This window comes from Phascolarctos cinereus, unplaced genomic scaffold (assembly GCF_003287225.1).
Source record: "Phascolarctos cinereus isolate Bilbo 61053 unplaced genomic scaffold, phaCin_HiC Scaffold_1;HRSCAF=81, whole genome shotgun sequence".
NCBI lineage: Eukaryota > Metazoa > Chordata > Mammalia > Diprotodontia > Phascolarctidae > Phascolarctos > Phascolarctos cinereus.
Window position 1 is genome coordinate 281,720,310 of NW_027555514.1, and position 19,911 is coordinate 281,740,220.

At 55.4% G+C, this 19,911-nt stretch overlaps 3 protein-coding genes across 9 annotated transcripts in view; 2 read left to right on the top strand and 1 right to left on the bottom strand.

Annotated features, from left to right (window-relative positions):
* Positions 1-6,181, top strand: part of MICALL1 (MICAL like 1) — a 30,683-nt gene extending 24,502 nt beyond the window's left edge. The window contains exons 15-17 of one of the 2 annotated variants that reach the window (XR_013483329.1): positions 933-979; positions 1,636-3,446; positions 4,681-6,181. Coding sequence is in view for 1 of the 2 variants with exons in the window: in XM_020982569.2 (XP_020838228.1) it covers positions 933-979; positions 1,636-1,757 (169 nt within the window). In the remaining variant the exon portion in view is untranslated. Of the gene's footprint in view, positions 1-932; positions 980-1,635 lie in introns of both variants that reach the window. The other variant, XM_020982569.2, reaches the window with a different exon arrangement.
* On the bottom strand, positions 4,697-9,538 carry CUNH22orf23 (chromosome unknown C22orf23 homolog). 2 transcript variants are annotated; one of them, XM_020982571.2, is made up of 7 exons: positions 9,217-9,533; positions 8,511-8,619; positions 8,350-8,412; positions 6,427-6,603; positions 5,665-5,805; positions 5,243-5,343; positions 4,697-5,162 (listed from the first exon to the last, which is right to left on the bottom strand). In XM_020982571.2, the coding sequence occupies exons 1-7, from the start codon at positions 9,265-9,267 to the stop codon at positions 5,085-5,087; spliced, it is 720 nt and encodes a 239-aa protein (XP_020838230.1). In that variant the 5' UTR covers positions 9,268-9,533; the 3' UTR covers positions 4,697-5,084. The 2 variants fall into 2 exon arrangements, with proteins under 2 accessions (XP_020838230.1, XP_020838233.1); XM_020982574.2 differs by lacking the exon at positions 5,665-5,805 and having other exon boundaries at positions 9,217-9,538.
* A 636-nt stretch (positions 9,539-10,174) lies between these two features.
* Positions 10,175-18,430, top strand: POLR2F (RNA polymerase II, I and III subunit F). Of its 5 annotated transcripts, none has more exons than XM_020982579.2 (5): positions 10,178-10,404; positions 11,115-11,184; positions 11,823-11,953; positions 12,629-12,708; positions 13,262-13,287. In XM_020982579.2, exons 1-5 carry the CDS (start codon positions 10,385-10,387, stop codon positions 13,270-13,272), a joined length of 312 nt encoding a protein of 103 aa, XP_020838238.1. In that variant the 5' UTR covers positions 10,178-10,384; the 3' UTR covers positions 13,273-13,287. The 5 variants fall into 5 exon arrangements, with proteins under 5 accessions (XP_020838235.1, XP_020838237.1, XP_078003480.1 ...); XM_020982577.2 differs by lacking the exons at positions 12,629-12,708; positions 13,262-13,287 and adding exons at positions 17,920-17,991; positions 18,252-18,430 and having other exon boundaries at positions 10,186-10,404; XM_020982576.2 differs by lacking the exon at positions 12,629-12,708 and having other exon boundaries at positions 10,175-10,404; positions 13,262-14,535.
* Positions 18,431-19,911: the final 1,481 nt, after the last annotated feature.

Consider the following 19,911-nt stretch of genomic DNA (forward strand, 5'->3'; position numbering starts at 1 on the left):
CCAAGTAAAACTAGACTTCCTGAGCCCCCACCAGTGTGTGCCTTGCCTCTAGTCAGTCAGAGGTGACAGTAGGCTCAGTGCAAAGGCATTTACTGAAAGGGCATAGATGGAACAGAATGACAAGACATCTCCTTGTTCCCTCCTGGTCCAAGGTGATTGGAGCCTGGCATCTTTTGACCTTTTGCTTATATATTCTGGCCATGGCTTCTTGAGGAAGGTAATAGATGGTGCAGAGAGAGGGAAAGGCTCCTTCCTCTCATTGCTCGCAGGGAATACAGGGCTGAGTGTTGGAGACCAGTGAGGCATCACTGCTCTTTACTGATTCCCAGGAGTCTCCTGGAATTGTCTGCCAGGCTCCCAACTCACAGAAAAGGGCACTTCCAGGCAGTCTTGAGACACTAGGACCAGCCAGCACCCACCACAGGCTCTTCACACTGGGCATTGTTCCTCTATTTCCTAATCTGTTAGAGAAAGGGGTCGCACTCATACGTGACCTCTGACATTAATGTTGAGTTCTAAATTCTGTGATTTAATAGCTTAAAACCGTACTTAGACTTTTGAGACATTCTGTATTTGTTGAAAAGCAGCTGGGTGGCACAGTGCCCAGGGCGCCAGGCCTGGAGTCAAGAGGACTCACTCACCTTCCTGAGTTCAAATCCGACCTCAGACACTTACTAGCTGTGTTACCCTGGGTGAGTCACTTCACTCTGTTTGCGTCAGTTTCCTTCTCTGTAAAATGAGCTGGAGAAGGAAACCGCAAACCGCTCCAGTATCTCTGCCAAGAAAACCCCAGATGGGTCATAGAGTCAGACACAAATGAAAACAATGAAACAACAGGAAATTTTTTTAATGAATGAGTAATCTGTGCGAGTTTTATTCCTTCTCTTACTCACTGACTCTCTCTCACCCCGTCTCATTCTCATTGATCTCAGGGAAGAAGAGGAAGACAAAATGTTGGAGGCCATGATCAGGAAGAAAGGTGAGTGGGTGTCAGGGGCTCCCATTCCCTGGTCGGGACCCCGGGGGTCTTGTTCCCCGTCCCCATGGGGAAGCTGGTGCCTGGCTGCCCAAATCTGGTGCTTACATTGGTCCTAGAGTGGTCAAGGGTCCTGAGTGAGTCTGGGTGTGGTGGCCTTGGCGTGTGTGTGTGTGTGTGTGTGTGTGTGTGTGTGTACACACATATTAATACTATTAATACATGTATGTATATATGTTTATTGTGAATGGACAGAACACTGTGTCTGGAGGCAGGAAGACCTGAGTTCAAATCTAGCATCAGGCACTTACTGTCTGGGTGACCCTCAGTCTCCTTATCTATAAAATGGCGGTCATAACAGTGCCTGCCTTGCGGGCTTGTTGTCAGGATCCAGGGAGATGATGCTGGTAAAGTACCAGTACAGTGCTTGGCATAGAGAAGGTGCTATCTCAGTGCCGATGCCCTTCCTTGCCCCCATATTGAGGCACAGAGTACATACAGGATCAACACAGGTAGAACTATGTAGTGATGGGGACAGGGCCTGTGATGCCAGCTGGGCTGTTGGGTGGCGGGTGCTTTTCACCCTGTGGGGCTGATGGAGAAGCGCATGAATCCACACGGCCGGTAGCAGCCGCCTGTCTCTACCCTCCCTCCTGCAGAGTTTCACAAAGAGGCAGAAGCCGGGATGAAGAAGAAAGGCAAATTTAAGACCATGAAGGTGCTGAAGCTGCTGGGAACCAAGCATGATTCCAAGAGCAAGGCCCCCAAAGACAAGAGCTAAGAGCAGCGTGGCAACATGCACCAGCTGACCGCCTCCACCTCTGCCTCCACCCAGCGGTGCCGACTTCCTCCCCACGTGGGCCGGGCTCTCCCTTCCCTGAGGGGGGGCTTCCAAGACCAGGCAGAGGACTTCGGGAAGGGGTCCCCAGGCAATGCCTTCTCCCTTCTCCCTATCCTCAGGCTGAGCTGGGCCAAAGAGCTCCCTCTTTCCCATGGCTCTGGGTGCCAGGGAGTATTTATTCAGCGGTGTTTTTATGGTTGTTGTTACTATTATTATTATTATTATTATTATTATTATTATTATTATTATTATTGACTGAGCAGGCAAGGAACTGGGGTGCACCCTGTCCCACTTTACTCTGCCCCACCCCTACCCAGCCCCTCTCCTCCCCACTTCTAGAAAGGGTCAGGCTTCCCGTGATTGAGGCGGTCGGTAGCAGCACCCCAGTGCCTCCATGGCAGCAGAAGCATGCCCCCCCCCCCACCGCAGAGGCTATTTATTAAATGATCAGATGGGTTGAAGTTCAGTCCTGACCTGCAGACGGGGGCTGCCTCGGTTGGTCTCATGGCAGACGGAAGAATAGAAGGGGCTACCAGGAGATTCCCTTCCCACAGTGCTAGAAGGCGACAGGAAGTGGTTCCTCGCAGGCAATACCAAAAGCCCTCTCCCGTCTCTTGATACCTTTTCAGTTCTTCCTGTACCAGACAGCTCCTGGCCAGAGTCCGGCTCTCGCCAATACCTGTCACTTGGCTCCTAATTAAGCACCCGTCTCCACGTGTCACAGCTGTAGTAGATGGCTCGTTCCACTTCTTTAAGAGGAGGGGAGCTTCCAGAATGGATCCTTTGCAGAAGGGGAAGGGTCCCCTGTACTCCGAGAAGTTCCCATCTTGTCCTGCTTAGCTCCTCCAGAGCCAACATCTTCACTCCCCACAGCTGGGCTGGCCCAGTGACCTCTAGGGCCCTGCTGGCGCCCATAGAGCTCAGCGAAAGGTCACACTGTGTTATCTTGGGGGTGTCTTTTCCCCAGAATAAATGGAACCCAATTAAATTTGCCACCCAGCTGAATCCCCCTGGTGATTTGTCCATCAAGCTGCTTTGACCTCTGGCCTGCACTCCTCATCAGGCTGTTGGGCAGCTGTGGTTGAGGGAGCTCAGCAGTGCTCAGTCCACTCTCCGCCCGTCCCAAGCTGAGATGGCTGTGCTGACCGTGCCATCTTTGTGAGTGCCTGGCATGCCCCAGTCCCACATCAACCAGGCGGGCATTCCTGTTTCTTTACCTGAGGCCAACCCATGTGGGCCAGAGGCTCGGACGGGACAGGCAGGATTTGGAGGACGAGGAGGGACCCTCTGAGATTATCCAAGCACAAGACCTTAGGGGGTCAGAACTGGAAGGGAATTTGGAAGCTGTCTGATGCTATCCAAACCTGATGGAGAAACATCTCTTCCAGTATCCTTGTCACGTGCTGCTCCGGCCCATGCTGGCAGACCTCCTCAGGAGGGCTTCCTGACATCCAGCCTAAACCCGCCCCTTAGACCACCGTCTGCTGTCGGACCCCTTCATGGACCAGCTCCTTCATCCTTGAAGAGGCATTCAGGCCCCACTGCCACCCTGCCCTTGTCTTCCAGACTAAACGTTCTCATTTCCTTCAGCCAGTCCAGAGGGAAAACTGAGGAAATGACTTGCTCCAGGTTTGTACGTCCCCAGGATGAGAACCGAGCTCTGCAGATACCACCTCTTGTGCCCGACCTGCTGTGCCCACCTGGCCTGGGTGGATGACCACGCCTTCTCTGTGGCATCCTGGTTGGAGGTGTGACTGGCACCTCAGTGCCAGTGGGAAGTCCCTCCCCGCCCCCTGCTCAGCCCCTTTGTTGTATGTAGTACCCTGGGGACACCCCCAGACTTGGCCGCTACCCATCGCCACTGCCTAGGCAGAGCTGGGAAATGGGGCTAGCACCTGTGATGTGTTGAAAGCACTTTGTAACCCTTAAACTGCTACAGAAACGCGACCTAGTAATATCTGCAATGCAGCCATTAGAGACGAGTGGTGAGAAAGCATGGCAGGCGTCCGGTACCGCACTGAGGAGGAGGCCTCTGAGGCCAAAGCACGCTGTGCCTCATGTATAAAGTACTCCTGCCGCTTGCCTGCCTCCCTAGGTGGAGAGAGTCCAAGTGGGGATCCCCAGGGATCTGGGCTATTGGGACGTTTTTATCTGTGATTTGGAGAAAGGCGTGGACAACGTGTGCATCCATGTGTGGGGGCCAGTGGGCGGGGGGGTGGAGCTCACGCGGGATCCAAATGGATTGTGACAGGTGGGACCATGGCACCGTGATGGAGGAAGGGGAAGCTTGAGGGGGAGAAGCATCTTCTGCTTGATTTTAGATGGAGCAGATATGGGGGGAGGCTTGGTTAGCACTCTGTCTAAAGAGGCCCCTGGGGGATGAGTGGACAGCTGCATGCGGTGGCCACCAAGAGAGCCATGGCAATCTCAGGCAGGCTTCTTGGGACGAGGGGCTAAGCCCTGGGCAGACCACCTCAAGAGTGTGTAGGCGCCCTGGAGTTCTGGAGGAGGCAGCCTCCATGGGGAAGGGCCCAGAGTCTGAGGCAGAGGAAGGAGGCTGGGTAGGCTGAGGAAGGGGAGACAGCCAGGGCAGGGGCTGCTGCCTTGTGGAGGGATGGTAAGAGCAGTCTTGTTTGGCCCCAGGGGGCGATGGCGGGAGCCATGGGTGCTGTGCTGTTGGCTTGGCTTTGGAAAGCTGCCCAAAGTGGAAGCGGCTGCTTTGGGGTGGTCTTCCATCTGACTAGATGTTTTGCAAACCTCTAGAGCACTGACATAGGTCAGCTGTTAATTAGCTCCTAGCCGCAAGCAGTCGGGGCCCTGAAGTTCTAACCCACTAACATGCGATTTGCCCCTTTGGAAATAGCTGCCTTTTCCGCATGGCTCGGACCAAGACATTTTTATTGATCTTCCCACCCCCATGGCCCATGCTGGGAGATGTCAGAAGTAGGGCCTGAAGTAGGCGACATAAAGGAGCTGGTTCTCTCCCAAGCTTCCAGCAGGAAGAAGGGGCCTTGCAAGCTTCCCTGGAGCACAGGGCCGATGGGACGAGACCTCCCTGCTGCTGTGGTCTCCTCCAGCACGGGGGCTTCCTCCCCCACAGGTAGTGGTGGGTTTGGCCGGGCGCCATCTCTTGGGCTGTGGCCAGCCAGCCAGCCGTTCAGAAGTGGAGCCTCTCCGCCCTCCCCCGTCATGTGTTTGGAGGACGCCGGGGTCCAGGAGCACAGCAGGCAGGGTGACCAATGCAGGACTGCGGATGGTGTCGGCTCCTTAAGGAGAGGCTTTGGGCAGCGCCTTCTGCAGCTCGTCTTTTCTCTTTTGGTCGATATCTTCCATTTCCCGCAGTTTCTGCACAAAGGACAGTCAGGGGAGAGGAGCTGCAGCAGCCGCCCACGCCCTCAGGCTGCTCTGAAGCCCCCGGGCCCTACCTGTGAGATCTCAGTAAGGATAATTCCTCGGTACTGCTTGCCCTGTCCGAGGGCCTGCATCTCGGCCAGGAACTCTTGCCTCTCCCGGACTTCCTTCACCACTGTGGAGGAGAGAAGACTCATTCGCACACAGGAAGATGGGGCTGGAGCCCTCCAGGCCCATCCACCTCTCAGTCTCTAAGGCCCTCCCTGAATTGACCAGAGGGAGAGGAATAACCGGCCTGGGCGAGGAAGGGCTGTGTTCTCTAGGGCCGTGGGCCTTCCCTTCTCTCATCTGGCCTGTGACATCGCTATGGACCAAAGGTGCATGAGGGGACCTCGGAAGCCACTTGTGTGACACAGATGGGCTGTGCCTTGCTTGAGGTGGCCCAGAGGAAGGTCAGGATACCCTCGTGGGCCCTGGGCATTCTCTAGTGCCTTACGTTCTTCAAATCTATCTGGCTCTGGGTCCGAGGGCAGAGGCTCGGCCTGCCGAGCAGACTGCTTTATTTTCTTCTTCTCACTGCCGTCCTTCCCGTTGGCAAATATGTCTTGGAGCCGCTCCTTCTCCTTCTCCATGTCTCCTGCAGGTTCCCAAGAAGAGCCCAAGTGTGGGGGAGGGCCTGGGTGCCTTTCACCCCTAAGGGCATCTTTCTCTCTGGGAGAGAGAGGAGTGGAAGGGCTCTGTGTGCTGGGCAGAGACAGGGCAGCGAGTGGTGCCAACGGGCCGGATGATGCTTCGGTGATGGAGACGGACAGGAGCAGAGCTTGGAATGGGAGGCCTAGCCTCAGGACAAGGCTCAGGGAGGGAGGGAGGGAGGAAGGAAAGATGGATGACAGACGTCCTCTGCCCCTGTTGAAGTGGGGTGGGGAGAGAGCAAGCCGGCAGCCCCAGCACTGCCCTCAGGCCCTGCTCAGCTCACCGTGTCTCTCCCAATAAATCTCCTTTGGACACACGAATTTCATGGATTTTGTGTTTTCCCCTTTCCCCTCCTGCCTCACTCATTCCCAGGGGCATTTGCTGCACATGTTTGGTGAGTGGGAGACCTTGCCCAGTTCTCTGGTTCATTTTAAGGAGAATCTTGCAAACTCAGGGGAACTTCCCTGGTTCAATGTCTGTCCTCAGTTATGGTCCTCAGAGGTCAGCAGTGCCTCATCTCCCTATTCTGGGCTACTTCCCCCAGGCCCAGAGCCTTATCACTTACGACAAGGTCTCGGCTTGAACTGGTCTCGGGCGTAGGCCTTATTGGCCTGGCAGACTTCAGCAGGGCGGAGGTGGGGCCTCGGGGTCAAGATGGGCGGCAGACAGAACTTGTTGACTCGCTTGGGCATTGGCTTCTGGCTAGACACTGGATTGCAGCGAGAAGGTAGTGCATCGCCTCCTGGGGAGAGAGAGAGACAGGAATGGAAAGAAGGCCAAGGCCCAGGAACCAGGAGCCCCTCCTTTGGTCGGCCACTTCTTAGCCCCTTCCCCCTCTGAGCCTCAGTTTCCCTAAATGTCTAATAGGGATGGCTGGCCCTTACAGGGCTCCAGTAGCAGATCTCCACCAGTGGAGGGTACTGTCCAGGTCAGCAGAGGGGATGAGGTTGGGGGCAGGAGGAGGATGTGAAGGAAGGTCCAGGGAGGCCAAGGAATGTTATCTACTGAGGGCTTAGGAAGGCACATCCCTGCCCCTGGGCCTCCAGCTGGAAGAGAGCTCCAAGATGCAGGCCAGCCCCTAGCTGAGCAGGACACCCTGAAGTCCTGGCCTCTCCCGCAGAGTCCCTGGAAGTAACACCCTCTCTCCTTGTAGTTTTTCATTAAACTTGGCAACTCCTTAATGCACTTAACCTGATGTCTGTCCTGGTTAATCGTGGCCCTCTACTAGACTGGAAGCTCCCAGAGGGCAGGGCCATGTAGACATCTTTACGTCCTGCTTCTATTACCTAGGTCGGGGTGTTGCACCTAGGAGGCCCTCCATAAATGTGGGCTGGAAGAATCAGTGACTCAGTGTCATTGAGCTCAAGTGGAGGGAAGGAGCAGCTCCACAGACCAAAGACATTTCCCATGACAAGACCAGGAGGGAGTCTTGTCACACAAAGAAAAGCACGGGCTACTAAGGAAGGAAGGATGCTGGGAGCAGCAGCTTTGAAGAAGGAGGACCCCGGCTTCTTCCTGGGAAGGGGCTGGAATGGATGATCCCAGAGGTCCCAATTCCATCTGTAACCCTGGCGCAGGGCACAGGACAGGCAGCAAGGTATAGTGGGTAGGGAGCTGGTCTCTGAGACAGTAACACCTGACATCCTGGCTGGGTGACCCTTTCTGTGATTTCAGCAGCTCTGTAAGGCTGCAGAGAAGGGAGAGGGAATGTCTTCACTTGGGGAGTCTTTCTATCAAAGAAATTACAGGTCCAGCCACGGTACCCAGCCTAGGAATAGCCCAGCTAATCAGTACCATGGGAATTAGAAGGGGTAGAAGAGAGACCAAGGCTATGGCTTAGGCTGGAAATACTTTATTGAAAAGGTGGGATATGAACAGAGTCTTAAAAGATGGGCAAGATTTGGATAAGGGGAGCAGGACAAAGACTTTGGGGAGAAGAGGAACATCCGCAGAGTGGGGGAAACCTGTTTGGCTACAGAGGAGGATTTCCCCAAAGGGAAGCAGTGGGAAAAGGGTTTGGAGAGCCAAGTTTGGGCCAGAGTGTGGAGAACTGTCTTGAAATGGGATATTTCCCACAGAATTCCAGAGTTGGACTGCTTCTGGGGCCCAGTGCCACCTTTACTTCCCACTCTTTTCAGGTTAAGATTCCACCCCAAACCTGCAACCTTCAACAGATGAGTCATCTCCCACTTCACTGAGAAAGGTAAGGCCAACAGAAGTGAGCTCCCTCAAGATTCCTCTCCCAAATCTCCCAGTCAAACCAGGCAAGTGTCCTCTGTGGAAGCAAGATGGGGTGTCTACCACCTTCCCAAACAGACTAGTTCATGGATAGGGGAGATGAGACATCCACAGATGATCCCAAAGGAATCTCTAGGCAGTCAGGGAGAGGTGCCCCCTCCGCTACACAGACAGCCACTGCTGTGCCATTACAACGAAGGGGTGGGGAGGGCAGTGGACAGGTAGGAGGAGGATCGGGGCTTCAAATTACTTTTCATCGAATCCATGAGCTGCCGCTGCTGAAAGTTGGTGAGTTTGGACTCCTCCATCATCACTGCAAAACAAACAGTTGAAATGATTGCCGCTGGGCTTTCGTCCATCCTGGGGCCCTTTCCTGATCAGCCCTTCCTTCAGGGCTGTTCCCCCACTGACCTTTCAGCAGCTGACAGGTTTCTGGGGTGTAGTTGGATTGGGGTGAGTGCCAGAAGCCAGTACCTTTGGCCACAGCTCCTGATTTCCCCTTTGCCGCCATGGCAAAACCCTAGAGGTGGAAAAGAACGTTTCTTATGACTAGCCTTCCCACAGTGTTAGGAGCTAGAGGAGATCTTTTCTTGGAAGCAGGCCTGGGGGCAGCAGTGACTTGCTTAAGATGAGCCACTGAGCGGTGAAGAGATTTCAGGTCTGGTGATGTTGGGTGGAAGTAGAGAGGTCTTGGGAGAGGGAAATGCCGGATGTCCTTAGGCATTAGAAGGGTCATTCTACAGAGGGATGTCCGGTTCTGCTCAGCCCCAGAGAGCAGTCTGACAACCGAGTCATGGGGGCAGATTTATGCTTGTATGTCAGGATACACCCCTAACAATTAGAGCTATTCAAAAGTGGAAGGAAATAGGAGGCTGGACTATCGCTTATCACGGAATCAAGTTGGAGGAAATCATAGTATCACAGATCTAGAATGGGAAGAAATCTCTCCAGCGTTTGGAACCAGCGGTCATTCAGACTTCCTGAAGACCTCCAGTGACAGGGAATTCACTGCTTTCTAGGGCAGCTCCTCTCAGCAGGATGTAGAGATGGGGGATTCCTAGTTGGGGGGGAGGTGGCCTCGGTGGCCTGAGGTTCCCCGCAGCTCTGGGCTTCTGACCCCTAGCAGTCCAGTTTCAGCTCTTCCCAGGCCGGGCCTGATGGGAAGCATCTTCTGCCCTCCAGAGATGTCCGGAGCTGGGGGAACAGGCTGCACTCGAGGCCACAAGGAGAGGCGATCACTGCAGACGACCCACAGCGACGCAGAGGACGAGACTTCCCGCTTATGGTGTCAGAACTATCGCGACAGGCCGACCGGGTCGAGGCGGTGCCACGCCACAAGCCCCCCACGGCCACCCTCCCTGGGCTTCGCCTCTCCCCCAGGGACGGGCTCCGGACCGCTCCAGTCCCCCAACCCGGTCCATAGGGCTCCGAGCAGCTGGCACCTCCAGCTACCATGGCAACGGCCGCTTGCTTCCAGGGCCCCTGGCCCCGCCCACACTGCCATGGCAACTGCCCAGGCTCTAGGCTCGCCTCCGGAACCCTCGGCTCCGCCTCCGGTACCATGGCAACGGCCGAGCCCTTTACCTCCCTCCAGGCTCCGCCCCTTCGCGAACATTCTGGGCCCCGCCTCCGGCATCCTCTTAGCTACGCTCCGCCGAGCTACCTCTCTCAAGCTCCACCCCTTCCGCCAGCGCTTACGTACCCGCCTCCGACCCCGTGCCTCCTCCCCCTCTAGGCCCCGCCTCCAGATGCCATGGCAACACCGGCTCCTCCCCTCCAGCTCTCCCTCCCCAGTGTAATTCCCGGCCCCGCCTCCGCTGCAAAGGACGCGCACCGGGCTCTGCCACTGCACCGGAACAGTCTCGGCTCCCGGATCTGCTTCCGCCTCCGGCTACCGAGGGAACAGCCACGCGCCCTCTCACAGCTATCCGGCTCCTCTTTGCCATGACAACGGCAGCCCCACGCCCCCTCCTGGCATCAGGCTCCACCCCCCTGGCCTTTTACCACCCTTCCTCGCCCCGTGAGCTCGAGGTTCCGCCCCCTCCCCGATCACCGGAAATTTCGTCAACGCTAAGGTCACTGCGCAGGCGCTGGGGGTTCTGGTAGGGCCGACCCGGAAGTGGGTGCTAGAAGTGTGAGTTTGGTCGCTGCGGCGCGAGCGCGAGCGGCGCGTGAGGCCGGGCCCGGGGGCTGGGGCTCTTCGGCTTGTGTGAAGAAAGCGCTGCCCTGGGACAGCTCCTCCTGGCCCAGGCGGCCATTCGGCCCGAGCCCGAGGATCCGCAAGCATGTCTGACAACGAGGACAAGTGAGTGCGGGGCAGGGGCGAGGATGGAGGGGAGGGGAGGGAATGGAGGGGCGGTGGAGGATGGAGGAGGAGCTGGGGGATGGAGGGGAGGGGAGGGCAGGAGATGGGGTGTCAGCGTTAGAGGGTCGGCTGAAAAGTGGTACAGGCAGAGAGGCGTAATAGTGGTCTAGGGTCAGAAGAGCTTGGCTTCACATCTTGTCCGTGATACAAACCACCTGGGCAAGTTTTTTCCCCTCCGTTGGGCTCCCTTGTGTCCTGTGAAATGAGGGGGGTTGGACTCCGTGGCCCTTGAAGGCTCTTCTCTCTGTGGACCTGTTGTTTCCTCTTGTAGAATGAAAGCTCCCAGAGGGCAAGGACTGTTTGGGCTCCGTCTGTATTCCCAGTGCCCAGCATAGCGCCTGGCACATAGTCGGTGCTCAGGAAAGGCTGTGGAGTCGGGGTGTGCTTGGGGTCTCACACCTTGAGCATCCTGAGGCCGGATTGGGGGCAGAGATGCCAGAGAAAGAGGGGCCTGGGGCTCATTTCATCCAGCTCCTGCTTTTTACAGCTGCTGAGTGACCATGCCAGGCTTCAAACCCAGCTTCTCCCATTCTAGATGCAGCCTTCTTTTCCACTCTCCCATCAGCTCCAGGCTGGAATTGGGGGAGGTGGGGGAGGGTGTTCAGCCCTCTCTGAGCACCCAGGTTCACGGGGGCTTTCTTCCTGTGCAGTTATGATGGTGATGACTTCGATGACGTGGAGGAAGATGAGGGTCTCGATGACTTGGAGAATCCCGAGGAGGTCTGTACTTCTCCCATGGCCTCTTACTGCCCCAGCACAACCAAAGCCAGGGCTGGCAGCCAGTGACTCAGGTGCAGGGCATGGTGTCATTCTAATTCATGGCTCTTCTCCTCACCTGGAACCACAGAGAGGGCCACTGAGCATTGAGTGGAACAGCCACCCCATGTGAGCCGGCTAACTGCAGGTTTTTCATCCCGTCTTTTGACTGTTCTCGGCTGCTGGGGCTCTCAGTCCATTATCGCAGGTGAAGCGTCACGGAAGGGACAGGTCTGGGATAGAGTAACTCTGGAAGACAGGCGTCTGCCTTGTGATCAGGATGTGGCAGCTGGATGGGGATTTCATAACAAGAGGACGTTGCCATTTGACCAGTGACGTGGCCAGTCATTAGAATTTTGGTCTGGCAGCCAAAATCTTTTAAACTTTGATTCCTCCAAACTGACTCTGCCAGACACTTGTCACCGCTGTAGTTGTTTACTCCAGTTGGAAAATGGGAAGCAGGCACCTGGCCCTCTCTTGGGAGGGTTTGTAGTCTTACTTCACCATGATCTTTGGTTGAAGTCGCCAGGAGCTTCTAGATCTGAGCCTTAGACTTCTTGCATCCAAAAGGAAACTTCCCACTCTCCTCTCCCTTTTTCTAGGAGGGCCAGGAGAATGTGGAGATCCTTCCCTCTGGGGAGCGGCAGCAGGCCAACCAGAAGAGGATCACTACTCCCTACATGACCAAGTATGAGCGAGCCCGGGTTCTGGGGACCCGGGCCCTTCAGATTGCGTAAGTGGGAATCTCCCTCTTTTGCTCATTCCTCCCTACCCCCATCGACATCTCAGTTCAACAGATACTAAGTTTTCTCTCTGAAAAGCAGCTGGGCATGGTAGGTAAAATGATGAGTTTGAGAGCCAGGAAGACTTGGGTTCAGATGCAACTCTCATGGCCCTTGTCCAACCCTGTCATTTCTAGCTATATCCTCTTGATGACAACTGCCTAAGACCTAATCCACTCAGCTATTAATGGGTTGCAATGTGTTTTTGTGAAAGGACTTCCTACACTAAGGAAATTTTAGGAAATTGACACAGAGTTGAAGTCAGAGGTTTTATTGTTGTTCATTTGTTTCATTCGTGTCTGACTCTTTGTGACTCTGTTTAGTTTTGTTTTGTTTTTTTTTTGCTTTTTGGTGAGGCAGTTGGGGTTAAGTGACTTGCCCAGGGTCACACAGCTAGTAAGTGTGAAGTGTCTTTCCTGACTCCAAGGCTGCAGCTTTGTTCGCTGCCCCACTTAGCTGCCGTATTTGGGGTTTTCTTAGCAAAGATACCAGAGTGGTTTGCCATTTCTTCTCCAGCTCATTTGACTAATGAGGAAACTGAAGCACAGAGTGAAGTGACTTGCCCAGGGTCACACAGCTAGGAAGTGTCTGAGGTCAGATTTGAATTCAGGTCCTCCTGCCTGCAGGCCCTATGCTCTCTTCCCTGTGCCACCAGTTGCCCAAAGTCACCCAGAAGTCAAAGGCCCAGGGCTCTGTTTGATGTGGGGTAAGTCATTTCATTTCTGTGCACCTCACCTTCCTCATATGTAAAGTCAGACTGGACAAGATGAACTGACAGGTCCCTCCCAGCTCTGAGTCTCTGAGCCGGGGCCACTGGCCTTCATGTGTACCCAGCACAGTGCATTCCACCTGCTAGGCCAGGGGTGGGGAGCCTGCGGCCTGCAGGCCACATGTGGCCCTGTAGATCCTCACATGCGGCCCTTTGACTGAATCCAGACTTCTGAGAACAAAGCCCCTTATGGAAGGATTGACAGGTTCCCACCCCCCCCATACTAGGCATTGAACAAAAGGTTATCAAGTGATAGATTAGCGAATGAGCAGGTACACAGAGAACTGACATAAGTGATACCAGCGCGTAGTAGAGATGCAGGGACAAATCCAGGAGGATGAATTTGTTGAAGAAGAGATCCCTCTCCCCTGGAGGATTTGATTGGGGCCTCGAAGGGATGTACTTCCCTGGGCAAAGGGCAAGATAAACGAAGTGGTAGGGAGGGATGAATGAAGGAGTGAGGTATTTATTAAGCTCTTCCTTTGTACAGATCACTGCTGAGCACCGGACAAAGTCAGCCCTGCCCTCGAGGAGCTCACATTCTAATGGAGGAGGCAGCACTGAGGGCAGGTTTCAGCTTCCAGTCAGATGGACGTGTGCCATGGGCCTTAGGGGGCAGCGGTCAGATGTCAGGCCTCATCCCCACTGATAAAATCATCACTTGTTGATGTTGAACGATTTGACGGCCCCAAGACTTTGGGGGCAAGAACTTTCTTTTCTGGGTCTTACGGAAGTGCCTGGGAGTCTATTTTTGGCCACGTTCTGTTCAGCTTTTCTGTCAGTGGTTTGGATGAAGGTGTGATTGTCAAATGTGTAGGAGGGATGACAGGCATATAGACTGAGTCTAACGAGAGGAGATGGAAAGAAATGAACGTTAACCCCTATGTGGGGGTTCAAAATTGTCAGCTAAAGACATCAGAGCAGGAAGGGTGTGGCTAGACCACATGATTGGAAAAGATTGAGGGGCAGAAGGGTTAGTAATTTCATTAACGTGCTGATTTCATTAGCATTAACAGTGTGAAAAGAGAGAGAGAGAGAAGAGGGGGATGAAGAGAAAGAAATGTTTTTATTGTTTGTCATTGTTCAGTCACGTCCAACTCTGTGACCCCATTTGGGAGTTTTCTTGGCAGAGCTACCGCAGTGGTTTGCCATTTCCTTCTCCAGATCATTTTACAGATGAGGAAGCTGAGGCAAGCAGGCTGAAGTGGCTTGCCTAGGGTCACACAGCTAGCATCTGAGGCCAGATTTGAACTCGGGTAGATGAAGAAAAATCGACAGAAACAGAGTCCAGAGGACCTGAGGCTCTGTTGAGGGGGGCGTAGCACCCAGCCCAGGGAAGCAGACAGGTAGCCCCTAGAGCTGCAGCCCAGGGCTGCCCACATCTGCAGGGCTGACTTTCATGCTGAGGCTATGTTTTAGGCAGGATTTTGACAGGCTGGTATTTGTTCAGCAAGTGTGGGATAATGGGGTTGAAGGGAGAGGGGCAAGGAAAACTTGGATTAGGGGGAGGTGTGTGATACCTGTCCTCCAATATCTGAGGCACTGGCATGGGCAGGGGGACCAGCTGCCCTTCACTCTGCTCAGAAGACAGAATGAAGAGTAGCTAAGATCGAGAGGCAGACTTTGGCTCGATAAAATGATGGTGACGGTGTGTGGTAGGAAGAGCACAAGGCAGAGGGGTGGGGGCTGGAGAGCGCCTGTCCCAGCTTCCCTTGTTCCCTGTGGGGTTCGGAGCTGCTCTTCCTTCCAAGGCTTTTCTTGACTTCCTAGGCTTCGTGACGCCAAGACTTCTGTTTTACACGTCTCCGTGTCCTGTCAAGTGTCCAGCTCTGGGCCCTCCGCGGAGGGAGCATTCACGGGAGAGATTGATAAGTTCTTGGCCACGGTGGAGCAAGCACATCTTAAACGGACATTAACTTTGGAATCAGAATAGAAACGGAAGGATTATCCATGGGTCTGCTCACTGGCCCTTCATGAGGTTGGCAGCCTTGGCTAGGGTTTGGGCAGGTGGGCAAGGTCTGCATCGGCTTCAGCCTGCCGCCTGGCGGTCACTGCTGTGTAGGACAAGCCTTGTGTGCGCCACCTGGTGGTCACTGCCCCGTGCTGCAGGCACTGCCCTGTGGTCCTTTTAGGCCTCAGCTGAAAGAGAGTGAGTTTGGAGCGGGTTTCAGTGGACAGCATTGCAGAGTGTGCGTGTTGCCAAGTAGGAGGGCCTTTTTTTTAATAAATGAATTCACAGATGTGGTAGATGTTATCATATAGGTTCCGTAGTGCCTCTGAATGAATGCTTATGTCATGAATTCCCAGGTTCAAGGCCTTTTTCAGTAGTGTCCAGAATATACAGCATGCTTGTTTGTCAGACTGTCGTCTGCTGAGAGGAGGCAGGTCCTGAGTTTTAGAAAGCAGACGTCTGGTTGAAATGAAGGCTTCAACTCTAGATCTGAGGCTGAAGGGCAGACACCTTTTTTTCCTATGAAACATCACTCATAAAAGCATCATCACAAGCCTCATCAGCTACACTTCATTTTGTCGGATCTAGAAGCTTGCCCGATCTGCTGTTCTTATGGGGAAGCCGAGGCCTGTGCAAGTGTCATGACTTGCCTGAGGCAGAGCCTTAGATTGGGGGGGGGGACGGGGACTGCAGCCTGAAGGCCGCAGTTTTACAGAACCAATCCTTTTATGAAGTTTGGATTCAGTCAAAGGGCTGCACTTGAGGACCTACAGGGCTACGTGTGGCCTCGAGGCTGCAGGCTCTCCACGCCTGCCTTAGATAACAGGGTGTTAGAGCTAGCAGGGACCTCGGTGTCTGGCTCAACCCTCCCTTTTCACAGAACAGGCGATTGAGGCCCCCAGGGGGAGGTGACATTTCAGAGGTCTCAAGGTTCATTAGTAAACAATCAGGATTGAAACTGAGACTAAATGAAGTGCTTCTCAAAGATTAAGTGTTAGCCAGTATCATCCTTCTTCTATTGCTCCCAGGCCAGGCGGCTTCTGGCTATAGCCTCCTTAGGCCAGAAAGGCCCAGCCCCTACCCTGATGGGAAATCTGGCCAGTGGAGACAAGGAGGGGCATCTTCTCTCCCAAGTGAGCGGAAGTCCTTCATCAGTCTCTCTTGGGGCCCAGAGACCTCTGCGGAGTTCGGTGGCCTCATCTTTTCTCCCTCCATCAGCTTTGCTGGATTAATTGCGTTGTCGGGCAGAGGGAGTCACTTTCTTCTTGCTGCCTTAGGTTCTGAAGGATGGTGGTTCCTCCAGCCAATAAGTATAAGGCGGTAGTCCAGCCAGAGGCCTCCTATCAGCTCTGGAAGGAACCATGCAGAACTTTCAGTTAGCTCCCCCTCATTTTACTCAGGAAAAGTAGGGCCCAGACCTGGGGAGTGACTTAGCTTGGGCCACACGGCCTCCTGGGTTTGCTGAGGTTTCCTCTGATCTGGTGAAAGGAGAGAAGAGAGGAGGCCGTCCACAGAGCACTCCGTCCCTGGGGGTGTGAGAAGGGGCCCTGCAAGTGACAGGTCGCTCGGACAAGGGCTGATTGTGTGGGACACCCTGTGGCCCCCAAGGGAACCACAGGCAGGTGACTTCCTCCCTCTCTGGCCTGCGCTCCCTGAAGAGGCCTGGACTGGGTACATTCTGGCGGCTCCTCTCATGCCGATGGTGTGAGTTTCCTTTGTTCAACACAAGCATGTGCCTCAGCACCCCAGCAAGGGAGGTGGCACACAGTGTCATTCCCTCCATTTTATAGATGAGCAAACTGAGACTGGGGGTAGCCTACCTGTGGAGGTCTCTCCTAGCACCAAATCTAGCACTTTTCCCATGATGCCATGTAGCTTCTCTTCTAATTTGCTAATGGTGTGATCTTTAATATGCAGGTCGAGGGTCTATTTTGAATTTATTGTGGAATAAGCTATAAGGTATGGATCTAAGGCTCATTTTTCACCTTGTGGTTCAGGAGGAAAGAGAAATCGGATGAGAGCTTGGGCTTGGAGTCAGGCGTCCAGGCTCAGAGCCTGCCCTGCCCTGGAGCTGTAGCAGCTAGGTCATCCTAGGCCCTGGAGCCTTGTACCCCGGCCCCTCTTCCAGGGTGGTTGGGAGGAGAGTGTTGCTCTAATGCTTATTAATAAGACGGGCTCCCTGCCCTTGGGGAGCCTGGGATCTTGTTGGGAAGATAGGATGTGCATCAGTATGAACACAGCTGGGGCCTAGCGTGGCGCTGCCCAGAGAAGGGCAAGAAGATGCATGCGGGCAGCAGCAGCAGCCACCACAGCTCTTGGGAAGACTTCCTGGGGGAGGTGGGCTGTCTAGGTGGCATGGGGAGGATGGTGGGGCTGGCAGAGACCTGAGTGCTGCTTTTTAGGCAGGAGAAAGAGCAGGCCCAAAGGCCCAGGAGAGGCTGTGTGGGCCCTGCCTTGCTGGTGGTCTTCAGACGGCCGTTTCTGAGGGCTTAGTCAGTGAGCAAGCGTTTGTTAGTTGTGTGCTGCTGGGTGTCAGGCACCGTGCTTGATGCCAGGGATGCAGAGACACCGCTAGTCGCTGGGCATTTCTCCTGGGCTCGGGGTGTGTGCACCTGTTGACCTGGAAAGGTCCTCTTGGGCACTCCCCTCGTTGTGCAGAGGGAGAAGCGGGCCCATCGAGGCTGAAGAGGCCTGGAGGCTGGAGACAGCTGTGACTCTGAGCAGCCTCACCCTGGCTGCGGCTCAGTCTCCTCCTGGGTAAAATGGCGGGGATCAGGCTTGTCCCACCTGTCTCAGTAGGAGCCCGCTCCCCAGCCCTTCCATTGTTACTGTCCCTGTGGCTGGACTGTCTTTCCCAGATCCTGCCCGTTTTGGAGGATGCAGCGGTCTTCCTCATCTGCAGTTATCTGGGAGAGAGAGCACACAAAACCAGGGCCAGGAGGGACCTCAGGACAGCTGTTAGTTAGAACCGAATCGGCGAGCTGGGAGGGTGAACCCAGGTGCTCAGAATTAGAACTCAGAGCTGAGCACTGGGAAGGAGGGTCCTAGCTGGGAGAGGCCTGAGAGCGCCCCCATTTCACAGGTGACCAAACTGAGGCCCCGGGGAGTGCCCTGGTTTGCTCCTTGTTCTACGACAAGCCGGTGGCTTCAGACCCCCCAGGGGGAGGGTGCCCATGCTGTCACTTTGTGCCCTGCAGAATGTGTGCCCCTGTGATGGTGGAGCTGGAAGGGGAGACTGACCCGCTGCTCATCGCCATGAAAGAGCTCAAGTGAGTTTTCTGAGAGCCCCGATGGTCCCCTTCTTGCTCCTGCCTCTTGCCCCCATCCCCGGGGACCTCCTCGGCTCTCTGGCCGTCCCCTACAGATGCCCTGTATGGGGTGAGGCTGCCCTGAAAAGGGGGGTTTCCAGAGCCTCCTAGGCCTTTGGCCTGCCCCTTTTCACTTTGGCATTCCGTGCCCCTTCTGCTCTGGCCTTGGCTTGGGCAGCGGGGGGGCTTACTGTCTCTCAAGCCTCTCCTTCCGCCCACAGGGCTCGAAAAATCCCCATCATCATCCGCCGTTACCTGCCCGATGGGAGCTACGAAGACTGGGGCGTGGACGAGCTCATCATCACTGACTGAGCGGCCCTTGCCCCTGCCCGGCCCCTGCCCCTGGTCCTTTCGATGCTCTGTTGTTTTTCTCTATGGATAATAAAGCCTATTCACCCTCTCCTGCTCTCCTTAGTCCAGCTGCTTCCCCGTTGGGTGCCACTGCCAGGCTCTGCGTTGGCCCCCGGCCCACTGCTCCTGTCACCCCTCAGCTCTCTAAGAATCTCTCCAGCCCCCTGCACCCCCCCCAGCTCCTTCTCCCCCAGCCCCGCTGACAAGAGGCCATGGCTGCTGCAAGGGAGGGAGACGCTTCAGCTGCCTCCCCAGCACACAGACGAGCCTTTGTGCCCAGGGAGCTGGTTGCCATGGAAACCTCCAATTTCCTCCGATGGGGACTGACTTCGGGGGCTTCTCAGGAGTATCACAGAGCAGGTCTCATCAAGCCACCCATTGTTTCCTGAGGACCTGCCCCAAGCCCTTATCACCCATCGGGATCCCCTTTCAGGAGCAGCGTCCCAGCAGGAAGCGCAGGACTGGAGGCAGCCTTCCCCCCTCCCCCAGCCCCTCACCTGGCCCTGTTGGGAACCCCCTGGACAAATGAGTGTCCGGCAGAGGGGCTGACACCTGCTTTCCCTCTCATGTACACGTCTCAGGCCCTGGGCCCTGCCCACACCCCCTCTGGGACCTCCGCTTTCCCTTTGGTCTTTCTCTGTGCTGGGGCAGACAGCTGTAGAAGCCGGGTCCTGGCCTCGCTCCTGGCTCTCTCTCTGAGGTGAGGCAGGGCCTCGCCTCTCCACCCCCTTGTGCCATGTGCATGTTCTGCTCCCCCGGAGGTAACATGGGGTGACTGCCTCAGAGGACTGTGAAGGTTCCCTGGGATCACTTGAGCCTTTCTGCCATCCCCATGCACTTTGCCTCGGCCCAGGAGTTGGAAGGACCCCGGGCTGCTTCGGCCAGCGCGGGGAGGGAAGGGATGAGCCGGTTTGAGTTTTTGGCAGCCCTGGTTAGGGTGAGGGGGCAGCTGATGACTCTCCAGGTGGGAGAGGGTTAATCTGTGGAGCTGAGCTGTGGCCTTTGTGGCCCTTCCCCCCCCATCACCCACCCTCCACCCCCGCCCCAAGCTCATGGAATCCTTTAATCACATCGGGCGCTGAAATTTCAGTCCTGAAATGCCGCCTTTGTGCAGGCATCCCGGGCCACCGCCCCGGAGCGCGGGGGTCATTTTCTCGGCCCCGTTTCTTTAAATGGCCTCTTTGTTCCCTGCTGGGCTGCTCAGTATCAGATGTGATTAAAGGGAGGTGGGGTTGGGGTGGCAGGGGGTGGTATGGTTGGAGAAGATGGGGGGGTTAACCCTCAGGGGGCCAGGAGAGAGTTGGATGAGTCCCTGCTGCTCTCCCTGCATCTCTTCCTGGGGGAGCCTTGTTCCTCTGCTGGCCTGGCTTGGGATTTGTCCCTTCCTGGGTGCCATTCAGATAATAGATCTCATGCCACCGTCAACACTTGTCCTTCCACATCCTCTGTGGTTTGGCCCACGCTCCCTTCACCCTCTCAACTGAAACTCATTCAGCTCTTCTCTCCTACGTACGACTAGCGGGAGCCCCT